The sequence below is a fragment of the Hypomesus nipponensis genome, chromosome 25 (assembly GCF_054491055.1).
Source record: "Hypomesus nipponensis isolate SF chromosome 25, ASM5449105v1, whole genome shotgun sequence".
Classification (NCBI taxonomy): Eukaryota; Metazoa; Chordata; class Actinopteri; order Osmeriformes; family Osmeridae; genus Hypomesus; species Hypomesus nipponensis.
In genome coordinates, this window is record NC_140385.1 from 8,117,026 (window position 1) to 8,129,646 (window position 12,621).

General features: G+C 47.4%; 1 protein-coding gene across 1 annotated transcript in view; it reads left to right on the forward strand.

The window, feature by feature from the left end:
• Positions 1-234: 234 nt before the first annotated feature.
• The window catches only part of ank2b (ankyrin 2b, neuronal), a 130,354-nt gene continuing 117,967 nt past the window's right edge, over positions 235-12,621 (forward strand). Inside the window, exon 1 of the mRNA XM_084690971.1 lies at positions 235-786. Coding sequence (XP_084547097.1) covers positions 703-786 — 84 coding nt within the window. The 5' untranslated portion in view covers positions 235-702. The remainder of the gene's footprint in view (positions 787-12,621) is intronic.

Consider the following 12,621-nt stretch of genomic DNA (forward strand, 5'->3'; position numbering starts at 1 on the left):
ATCAGGTATTGCGGTGGTGTCTTGTTCTAGCTCTTTCTAGAGTCCCTATACTGTTGAGAAATAATACAATATTAATTTACAGTTTGATGAGAATAAAGATGAACGTTTTGCACATTTCATATTTGCACTTGTACAATACTGTTGAGAGTGGGCTATGGAAGTATGTCACCGTTGGGTTTTTTCTCCATCTTAAAAACGGCACCTAGAGCGGCAAGCGCGTCAGTCACTGATCAAACAGTGCCGCGTTGAGTCCCATAGCCATTGGGCTGCCAACGCAGTTAAAGAAGAGAGAGAGAGAAAGAGACAGAGAGACAGAGAGCGAGAGAGAGAAGGGGTATATAGAGAATTTGAGAAATCGGGAGAAGGAGAGGTTTAAGGAACAGATCCTCTGAGAAAATATCGGCAGCGGGTCGAGAGACGACCGTGGCTGCAGCTGCGCGCGCCCCAAACTACACACACGCACCACCACACTGAGAAAACGTCATACGATTCGACAGGACACACAGTCCATGCTGCAAACGAGAACCGGACGTATGGAGGACAGAACCTAGATTGTGTGGCCGGACAGAAAGTCAGTGTTCGGAAAACGTGGAAACGTTGACAGCCTTGCAGCCACGGTCTCCGACGTTTCACGGGGACTGAATGTTAAGGAGGACCAGAGAAAGTGAACGCGGGAGTGTTGGTGAATGAGTGAATTGGAACATGGCTTCTCCAATCACTCCAGCATTGATGGAGGGAGGGACACCTTCACCCACGGGGAACGAAGAGACCACCACAACACGTCAGGTTGGTTAGGCAACATTCAACACTGTTGACGCGCGGCTCAGTGGCTCTAGCCTAATGCTGCCCTAATTTTGTCCGCGGAATTGATGTTAGAGCTCATAGATACTTTGTCCCGCCGAAAGGTCCGAAAGAGGATAGTGGCGAAGGCGTTTCCCTGGTTACCAAATCCCCAAGTTGCCCCGCTCAAGCACGCAGAAAAACAAACTTGTCCTGCAGAAAACTGTTCGTAATTTCTATGTCAGTTCTTTTCATTGAATGGTGCAGTCATGTATGTTATTATCCCACATTGTAAACACGTGCACGCTTCGAAGCTGCATCTTTCCAAATAAATCAATTGTCATTGAGGATTCATTCCAAAGACTTATTATGGCCTAACCCTAATTAAAGCCTGCAGAGAAACAGATTGAAATTGTTTCGTTGCAACATTTGTATAAACTGTTTACGTTTGCATTACATTGATTAATTTGTTTACGGGTCTAAAATCCATGTCTGCATAACAGGTGCATCATATCGATGTCACTTCCAAGGATTGCTGGAAGCAGGTTCCGTGACGTCGTGTGTAGCTATGTTACAACCATGCTGTGATCATAATACAGTTAGGTCAAATTGCAGGACACATTTTCTCCTTGTGTGTAAATTCAGAGATCCTGTTTTCAGCATTAGGCTCAACGGACATTGTACGGCACACATTGATAGGTCAACATGTTTAAAGTCTGTCACCTGTATGTGCTGACAAGTCAGGGTTAGTCGATCGAACTATCTTTGCTGATTATGATTTTTAAAAATCTACTGGAAATGTCAGTAAGGTATTTCCGAAGGGGGCTATAGCGTTCGGTTATAAAACAGAGATGTGAGATTATGTATGAGCAGACCGCATGCCCATGCCATTCCATTTTATAAAACAAGTTTATAGGTTCTGAAGGCTAGATATTCACGGGTGCAAGTTGTAGACTAAAGCCGTCATGAAATATTTATGTATGTTTGAGGGGGTGGAGAGCTTTGCAGAAGGCATCTGTTTTCTTTTGACATTGTTCGCTATTTAGGATACAACATTTTATATAAAGAAAGGAATGTTAGACTCATGTTGTAAATGACCCAAAAAGTTTAACACCTGACAACCTGAGTAGGGCCTACTGCTCAGATTTATTTTGTAACGTGTGGATTTTGGAATGTTGATTAAGCTTTTTGGGAGTTCATAAGGAGCAGCGGGCCTCAAGTCATACCCTAATAATAGCCAAACGCATGTGCCTGGTAAGTCTTATATCCAGAAAGGATGAGTGTGCAGGACTAGTCGACTTTGACATGAGGCCTGTGGGGCAGTGTGCAGCTGAAGGACTGCACACATGGGCAGTGTCACCCAGGGGGTTGGCACTGTCCGTCCAGCACCACGGCAGCAGATTGTCTGGCTGAGCAGTGAGCAGCAAGGATATGGCAGAGCACAGAAGCATGCATGCATGACACACACACACACACATCCATGACCGTGCATGTACTGGCTTACAGGATGTCACGTATCGACCCACACATTCTAACTCCTCAGTTATAGGAATCCCATGGATCTCTGTAGAAGAATCGTCTCATGTTCCTAAACGTCCATTCTAGAACGGTGAAGAAAGAATGGTGAATACTGAATCTTGCTTAGTGTTTCTGTGGCAAAGTGGTTGTGAAGAGACCGGTCACATGACTGACAGGGATGGTGGAGGGGTGAGGAAAAGGCTGTTTGTCACTAGATCTGTTCCCGTCGAGGACATCTGCCACTCCTTCAGGCTGGGTTAAGGTTAGATTGTGACAAAATGTGTCAGTGTGAGAGAAAGAAATATGAGACAATGTTATTTTCATTTGGTCAATCAGATCGATTAGAAAGGAGTTTGCGATGGTGAGGTTGCCATAGTACCGGATGTGTTTACCATTTGTTCTATGATATTAGATAATAGAAGATGACACACAAAGGGCTAAATGATTGATAGGGGGGACCAAGGAGAAAGGGAGGAAAGGAAGGGAAAAGCAGAGGGGAAGTGATTAATGTGAAGGGAAGGGCAAAAGCCGGGAAAGAGAGAATGAGCATGATAGAGAGAGGCAGTGTGTGTGTGTGTGTGAAAGAGAGAGGCGGTGTGTCTGTGTGTGTGAGAATGAAGCAGGGTGTCTGAGGGGGAGAGAGGTAGTGTGTGTGTGTGTGTGTGAGAGAGAGAGAGAGAGAGAGAGAGAGAGGGAGAGAGAGAGAGAGAGAGAGAGAGAGGGGCAGTGAATGAGAGAGAGAGAGAGAGAGAGAGAGAGAGAGGGGGGGGCAGTGAATGAGAGAGAGAGAGAGAGAGAGAGAGAGAGAGAGAGAGAGAGAGAGAGAGAGAGAGAGAGAGAGAGAGAGAGGGGGGGGGGCAGTGAATGAGAGAGAAAGCACTACGGCCAGCCACTGCTCCATTCAGTGCCCACTGTCTCTTGACAATGTGACTCATCTCAGTGACTGTGTCATGTCCCAGTCATGCTTTTACATGGGAAACCGTATCCCATGCGCACTACCCCAATACAGCCTCTGGGGACACTAGAGTACAACCCTGCATGTTCTCTAAAGTGGAAGGAGCCTTCTCAGGATAGGCATCACTACTTTGCATGCAGCCAAATTCACAACAGTCAGAGGGGTTTGGTCATTACCTGCAGCCTAATTCTCGGTTTTCTATCTGTCCTCACCCCGTAATCAGCTACACAAACAGTATAATACCTAAATAACGTCCCGGTTTCACATCCTCCAGATATTGACTGTGTCATAAACACGACAAGCTCCACCAGTCGGACTGGACAGGAGAAAGTTTTGATCGTTGTCATTTAGATCCTAAACTTGATGATGAAACAGTGTGAGGGCCAGAGGCGTGTGGGGTGGGGTGGCAAGGGACTGTGTGTGGTGTGGTGGGGTGGGGTGGCAAGGGACTGTGTGTGGTGGGGTGGGGTGGGGTGGCAAGGGACTGTGTGTGTGTGGTGGGGTGGCAAGGGACTGTGTGTGTGTGGTGGGGTGGCAAGGGACTGTGTGTGGTGTGGTGGGGTGGAAAGGGACTGTGTGTGTGTGCTTGATATAGTGATCTCATTTACGCTGTTCCTTAACCCTCTGTGGAGCCGTTTTGCCAAGTCATCCCTTCCTCTGAGTGAGAGGAGGGAGAGGGAATCATTGTTTGTCGGCGTTTGTACGTGTGTGTGTGTGTGTGTGCGAGAAAGCTGTGTGTCTTTCTGTGGAGGGCCACCAACAAGGTTGCGGTGTGTGTTTGTGTGTTTTGGGTTTGTTTTTGTAATGACTTCACCGTGTGCGGTCTTGTTTAGGACTTCTCCTTTTAAAGTCTTTACCAGTGTTTTCGTCTCCTTGGCTAATGCAGCGTGTCCACCGCTACATGAAAAAGATCCGTTGTGTGATTTGAGCCTTATTTCGAGGGAACAGAAGACAGGAGTTCAGATTTGGGTGAAAGCACTTTGCTTAGGGGTGCAGGCTCTTTGTCCCGCAGCATCAAACCTGCAGTCGGTCTGTTTGTTATGTATGAGGAGGACATGACTAAGCACTTTTGAAAGCAGCCATGCTAACGCTTCTGTGCTCCCAACCATGGAAGGTCCCCTCGCTGTAGCCCATCAGGCCTGGTGGAAAAGTGCTTCGTCATCCAGTCATCTCGACCAGACACTGCTCAGTGACGAGATGAAGAGATGGGCTTTGTTTGCCAGGTGTCAATAACACTCTCTGTCTTTCAGTTTCTCTCTTGTCTCTCTCTCTCCCTCTCTATGTCTCTCCCCCTCTCCCTATCTTCCTCTCTCCCTTTCTCTCTCTCCCTTTCTCTCTGATTGTTGCTCTTTGTTTCCACGTATCGTGAAAACCCAGATCCTCTTGATTTTGGACAAGCAGGCTGTGAAGCAGGGGGAAACATCGACTGGCAGGCAAGATCAGCGCTGTGACAGTTAGAATTAGCCGAAGGAGAGGGAGAGGGGGAGAGGGCAAGAAAGAACGAGAGAATGACTCGAGAAGGAGAGAAACTAAAAGGCCTCGACGGACTAGAATAATGAATGCAACGAGCGTCGTCAGGTCGCCCTCGTAGACCCGTGTGGGATGAAAGGTGATGATGATGATGATGACGACCCTGAGAGGTGAAAGTGAGGTCGGGAGGGGGTTCTGCCTGCTGTCTGGTGCCTCCCAAGCAGCTCTCCCACGTCCAGCCTGACCACCGGCCCTGACAGAGGAGGGCTATTACAGGAGCTAACAGCACATTTCTACTGGTGTGGGATCAAATACACTATTTAGTCCACCCTCAAGGCTTTGTGTTCCAAACATGACTCACATTCGTAGCATGCCTTCCTTCTGCCTCCTGTTGGGCTGCCGGTTAGTGTGTGTGTGTGTGTGTGTGTGTGTGTGAGGGGTGGGGGGGGGGGGGACAGTGTCTGAGAACTAAGGGGCAGATAAAGTGCAGTTCAGTGTAACGGCACGCCAACAAAAGATTGATAGCATCAAGTGGGAATCTGAGGCCCCTGTAACCTGTGTGTGTGTAGCTGTGTGTGTGTGTAGCTGTGTGTGTGTGTGCGTGCCACCCTCAGGGGACCCCTAGGGGACAAAGGCAGTGATTGTGTTGATCAATGAGAGGTGGGCCACAGGCCTTGTCCCTTCCCCAATAAAACACAATCAGGCTTTTGATTGGACAGCTCCTTTTCGTCTTTTCAGGGTTTTTTTTCTTCCGTCTGGCCTCCGGAAGACATTCCTTCTGGGCTTGTTGGACGGGCAGACAGCTTGACTTGGCTACCAGTGACTAGTCTTGTCCTTCATGGTGAGATTGAGGAGGAAGGCTGTAAAAAGATTGTGGAAGGGTTTTGCTGTGTCTCCCTAAGCCTCTCTAAACACAAACAAACATCCTAACCCAGCCTATGCCTGAAATGAGAATGTGCAACTGTAGATCAATATTTTCACTGTTTTGTATCTATCTGGAATTGTATGACTATGTTTAGCTTGTGTTCTGCTTGTGTTCAGCTCCTCTCTCTTACCAACCGTCTCTGGAGGAGGGGATCCCTCTCTGAATTGCTCCTCCCAAGGTTTCTTCCATTTTTTCTCCTGTTGGGAGTTTTTCTGGGGGTTTTTCCTTGTCTTCCTTGAGGGTTTAGGTTGGTTGAGGGGCATTTCTATGGACGTATTTGAAGCCCTCTGTGACATGCTTGCGTGTAAAAAGGGCTATACAAATACATTTGATTTGATTTGAATTGCTGTCCTCATAGATTTATGTTGTACGTGAAAATACCATAACATTTTCTAGTTTAGAGTACGTTTTTAGGGTAATCACATTTTTCAGGTTTGAAATCTTCAGGCTTAAAGATGAAAATATCTTCAAGGCTCCATGCTGTGCTGTACCCTCCGTAGTACAGAACCAGCCCTTGAACAACATGCATCTATTTAAAGACAGCGGCTAAATTTATCCCCATCTTATCAACTGGCTCGCAGCAATTGGAGGTGTCAAGAGGATGTGGTCATCCATCTCTGCTTCCTGTACAGATCTCCAAGACAACCAGGGGGGGGGGAAGTGCTCATCCATCTCTGCTTCCTGGATCGCCAGGAGTACCAGGCCAGTGAGACAGATCTTGGTCTCAGAGCCTGAGGTCTCGGATGCTGTCGATGTACGGGTCATTTATCAGGTCAGGTGACCTCCCCAGGAACTGAGCTGTATGAGCGGACCTCCGTCAGTTTGGCACACTGTTGACATGCTGCTGAATTCAGCCTCCGTCAGTTTGGCGCACTGTTGCACTTGCTGCTGAATTCAGCCTCCTGTTGGACCTTGTGGTGGAATTCTGGGAAACAATCGCACCATCTCTAGCCCAGTCTGAACATTGGATTTCAGTGGCTGTCGAGGGGCCCCATGTCTTTACAACCTTAAAGCTCTGCACACTGACTTACTGCACTTCCTGCCCTGTTGTCTTCGCCACACAAGATCCTTTAAGTCGTCAAATGAGCAGAAGAGAGTAGAAAAGCAAGCCCCACATGCAGTATACCCCAAAGCGCTTGGTGACCCTGAGCTTAACGGAATCCCATAGTGCAGTGCATCCAATACTTTATTCCAAACAGACAGCCTTTATCTTTCTGGGGAGGAGCGTCGATACTGTCATAGGCTTTGATCCAATAACTCTCTGCTAATGAGCTATTGAAGAGGCTATTGGCTGGAACATGGGAGGGTTTGCAAGGGGGTTGGTTGTGAAACTATCAGTTGATGTTTAAGGTCAGGCCTGCTTGGCAGGTGGACTGTACCACCAGCTTCTAAAATGGTGAGGGTTCTTATCATAACAGACTGTCGTTCGGTAAGTGGGCATGATTATGACTGTGTGGGGAGTAACAAGGTGTGTGTGTGTATGCGTGTGTATTTGTGTGTCTGTTTGTGTGTGTGTGTGTTCACTTGGCATCAATCAAAGGTCAGTCCCTAGGCTCGCTGTTGTCCCTGGCACAGTGAGAGAGAGAGAAGTTGGTAGAGAGACCTGGAGCACTGAGTAGGTGCTCTGTACACCTCACATACGAGGTTGTGCGTGTACTCGGGCAGCCATCTTCAACTTCCTCATGGCACAGGGACATGAGATTTGTCTCACACACACACACTCTCTCTCTCTCTCTCTCTCTCTCTCTCTCTATCTCTCTCTCTCTCTCTCTCTCTCACTTACTCACTACCTTTATTAAGGGGTTGTAGAATATCATTCCAAGGGTACAGATTCCAAACGGTGCACATGGGATAACTTGGCAGATTTCTTGGACAAGTCAGTGCATTCTTCTATGAATACTTAAAATGTCTCGGAGGAATCGGGAAACAAAATTGGTTCTATTGTTTCAGTTGCTATAGAATTTAATGGAAGATGGGTGGGGGTGGCTGGGGGGCAGTGGGCTGTGGTTAACTTAGGGTGGCCCCAATATAGACCTTGGTATTTCTAGAAACTTCCAGAAAAGAAAAAGTGCACTGTTTCCCCAGTTCTGGCAAGGAGCACTCCCTCTTTTGTGTTTGGTAGTTCATTAATCTGGCTTGGTTTAGTTTCAGGGGGTTGGACACACACCACTGTTCTGCATCTCAATACCAAGCTAAGTCATTTGCTTTGTGCGTCAATGTCTTCTGTGGAATAATGAAGGCCTATGGGATGATTTATTTGGTCTCGAAGACTTTGACGTTTGGAGTTTTACATTTCAACCATTGCAATTATAATATTACATATTAGTGATGTTTTCAGTTTGCTTGTGGTCTTGGATTGGATTGGTTCTTTAAACTGCACACAGAGACGCACACACGCTTAGGCACACACACACGCTTAGGCACACACACACGTATAGGCACACACACACACACACACACACACACACACACACACACACACACACACACACACACACACACACTGGAGTTTGCAGAACACAATGTGTGTGAGGAAATGTATGGACAGGACACAGTGAGAAGTCAGGGACAGTCTGGGTAGATGACCAGGCCTGGGTGACCAGTGGGTGGGTGGATGATGAACTCCTGGGCCTGCTCATTGGAGCCAGACACCCGCCTCTTATGACCCACCCACCCTCCTCTCCGATCCAGACACCTTTTTCTACCACATAAGAGTAACATTGTTTAATGTGATCCCACAAATGATCTCCACATGATCTTGTTTCTGGGCTACATGTTCACATCAGTGCCCACCATAAGCCGGTGAAAGGGGAATTCCAACGATGAGGGATTCAGAATTGTACTCGCTAGCGCTAATCCAAAACTAAATTGGAATTTGCTGGCCCAGTTGGTCAAATTTTGTGGGGATGGGAGGGGGTTTTCAGGGGCGGGGGCGGGGAATGGGCTGCATACTGGGAGTAATAGGGATTCTGTAATACTGGATGGCTGACAACGATGGAGTCAGCTAATGTCCTGCTGTTTTGGTGTGTTCACCACACCACTTGTATTACTCTCGTCTGGTGTTGTAATCCGAGCCCAGATGGGTTGAATGAATGTGTTGTGACAGGTTACATGCTTAAAGAGAAATGTCAACCCGTGCAAGCATTGAACTCGAGCATAACTGGCAAACCAATGAAGATTTAGAGTGCGAGCTGCCAATTGAATGTGTGTGAGGACTAACATGCCTCTCAGATCGTTCTATGCACAATTATGCCAGTAATAAAATTGTCTAATGAGCATAGCACTATAAATACACACACTCCCGGACATTCCTCTCTCTCTCACTGTAACCACTGCTCTCTCTACCGTTATCTCTCTCTCACTGTAACCCCTTCTCGCTCTACCATCATCTCTCACAGTAACCCGTGCTCGCTCTACAATCATCTCTCTCTCACTGTAACCCCTGCTCTCTCTTCCTTCATCTCACTCTCACTTTATCTCTGTGGATGTGTTGCTGTTCCTTCTCCATAAAACAAGCCCCTCTCTCGGGACATCTCTGACGATGCAGCTGGTTCGTTTCAGTGGGACTGATGTCATGCTTTGGACGTCGGTCCGAAGCTCATTAGCTCATTAGCTCATTAGCTCTGGACTACAAGGTCCTTAGGCGACGGACGTGTGTGCGTGTGTGTGCGTGGAGTCTGTTTCTGGTGGCATGTGGACCACAAAAGAAGAAGTTACCAGTGAGGTGTCATTGGAAGACAACAAATCATAAATAGTTTCCTCTGCTGGTAGTTTAGAAGGTATTTTAGTTTATTTTCTTCCTCATTACTGTAACGTCTCTATCTTTTGCCTGTCTCTCTGGTGCTTCACCGCCTACATTTCCCTTGTGTCCCCAAGTCTGATTTGATCTTAGAGAACGCTCTGTGTGCTGGCTAACTCAAGCGCTGTAACGGCAGGAGATTCTGATCCATTCATCTGCCTCTCTGGGCACCGGTGTGTGTGTGTGTGTGTGTGTGTGGGCACGTCTGTGCAAACTGTTGCCAAATATGTGTGTTTCCGCAGTTCTGTGTTGGTCCTCTACCTCCTTAGATTCAGACGTGTCGTGGGTATGTTTGGTTCGACACACAGCTCAACCTGCCAGGGTGTGTACTATGTACATGACCAAGCCTAATTGTGTTTGTGCACCCCAGTCTGTCTCTATCTCTGTGTCCTCTGTTGTCCTTCATTCTTCCTAATCTTTCACAGCTCTCTTCTTCTCTGGGTGTTTTGATTCACTGAGAGGCCCTATTCTTCATCTGTTTAAACCTGATGACATCAGATATAAAGGAAGAAGGGGAAGAATGTTATTCTGCATCACATTCTTTTTTTTTTTTTTACTTCTGAGAAATTCGGAAATGAGAACCATGTGTCTGTCGCTTTTCTCTCTCTCTCTCTCTCTCTCTCTCTCTCTCTCTCTCTCTCTCTCTCTCTCGCTCTCTCGCTCTCTCGCTCTCTAACACTGTGGTCACATTGAGTCAGCCTGTCTTGATGGGCAGAATCGCAGTTTGGGTAGAACTCCAAAACACTTCAAACCTTTTGGCCATTGCACAAATCAAAGAATAACCCTAACCCCAACTTCAATCGACAGTACCAAAGTCTATAAATTAAAGTAAATATTTGACATGAATATTGTTATGTAATAATTATTCTTTCGTTCCCAAGGGTTAGACAGCAGAGGTGCTGACACAGTTAGCTTGCTAGCCCTTTTAGGGTTACCCCACTGATGTCAGTGACAGGATCAGTATTGCTTGGTGTGCAGCTGACAAGATGTTGACTGCATTAGCTGACCAGCAGGTGTAGGCTAGCCTCCTGCATGGGGTCTGATGTTGGGTTAAAGCAGATTTAGAGAATCACTGAACAGAAGCCGTGAATACAAATGAGGCCCCATCTGATAACGGTGCAGGACAAACCTCAGGGTGCCCTCTCTGCCCTTCTTCCTGTCCCTCTTTGTCCCTGTCACTGTCTCTGTCCTATCTCTGTTCCTGTCTCAATCTGTCTCTCTCTCGGTCTCTGTCTCTCACCTTGTCTCTGTGTCTCTGTCGTTGCCCTGTTGGTCTCTGTCTTACCTCTTTCTCTACCCCTCGCTGTCTTGCTCTCTCTCTATCTCGTATTGTCACACAAACACAAGCACGCGCACACACACATTGACAAGCTCACATTTGAGCTCGCATCCATGCCAAAACATAGACTTGCAGGATCCAGGGCAAAGAGGGGGAGGGGTTTTCTGCTTTAACCCCCCCCCCCCCCCCAAATACCAGATTACACATTCATCTCCATGTAATCCTCTCAGTCAGAATCTGAATAAAAACACAGGCAAGAGAGGTGGGATCCTCGGCCCCTCCCCCTCAGCTACCCTGCCAGGTGATTGGGTGGAGCTGGGCTAAAGTGGGCGTGGTCATTAGACAGGATTCAGGAGTAGAGGAAGGAAGAACCTAATTCTGGATATTGACACTAAAGAACGTTCAATGGAAAATCTATTAGATGTGTCTTGTGCTTTCTTTGTGTTCTGTCCATCAACAAGATTAGATTTTTTCCATCTTCTCACTATGAAAGCAGAATCAAATTGAGCAGAACCACTCATCCAGAACCTGGTTGTGACTAAAACCTGATATAATGTTACTGAATATTGCCTATATATTAACAGTCATGAATAATTGAACAGGGTTATTCTAGAGTGCGATAACAAACTTCAATTCTGTTTCAACTTCTAATGAGTTGCAGACGTTTATTAATCATTCAGTTGTTGCCATTAGATACATGGGTAATTTATCAAATAGAAATCTGGGCCAAGACCTGTGTATGTGTGTGAGTGTGTATATATTTATGAGTGTGTGGGTTTGTATGTATCTATACGTACATGTGTGTGTCACATGCTTCCCCAATAGGTTGACCTTGACACTGTTATGTAATAAATAACAAGAAGACAAGAGGAGATCAGGAAGAAGGAGGTGCAGAAAGCCTGTCTGAAATACAGATAATACAGCGAGGGGGAGGGGGAGAGGGAGGGAGGAAGGGAGAGGGAGGGAGGAAGAGATGGAGGGAGGGAGAGGGAGGGAGGAAGGAAGAGGGAGAGAGGCAGCGGGAGAGGGAGAGGGAGAGGGATGGGGAGAGGGAGGGCGGGAGAGAGGGAGGGGGAGAGGAAGGGAGGGAGGAAGGGAGGGAGGGAGGGAGGGAGGGAGGGAGGGAGGGAGGGAGGGAGGGAGGGAGGGAGGGAGGGAGGGAGGGAGGGAGGGAGGGAGGGAGGGAGGGAGGGAGGGAGGGAGGGAGGGAGGGAGGGAGGGAGGGAGGGGGAGAGGGAGGGGGAGAGGGTGTTCAGCTTCATCATCGTTCTGTCCTATCCAGGAGAAAGTACAGTGGCATACTATGTGCAGCACATGACACAAAGATGTTTGTCTAGAAATCAATAGATTGGTATGTGGCTTCTGCTTCTTGTCACGTAGTACACATGTGTACCCTGTTTGCGTACATGTGTGTACATGTGTGTGACATCCCAGGCTCTCAAAGTGTATGTGTGCGCATGATAGGAAAAGGAGGGAGAAATGTGGAGGAGGGTGAACAGGGAATGTAAAGGGTTGTGAAAGTATCATTTCTAAATGTTTACAGCTAGTCAGTCATTTCACCAACCAGTCAGTCAGCCAGCATCCTCTACCTCCAACCCACCAAACTGAATAAGTTACTATCATCTCTTCACCCAGACCAGGGCATCTGGAGGGGAGCCAAGGTGTTGGATCTGGGACCATTACTGCCCGTCATGGCTGGGCTAGCCCAGATAGCATCACATGTTGTCTGGAGCTGAAGCCAACTCTGAGTGTGCGTTTGCTGTTTAGGTTTGGTGTGTGTGTGTGTGATAACCACGGCTTGTGCTTGAGAGAACGCAAGCTCAATCCCTGTCAGTATATATCTGACAGACGATATACATTCCTCCAGTCTATAGTGCATATCTGGTGTATGTGTG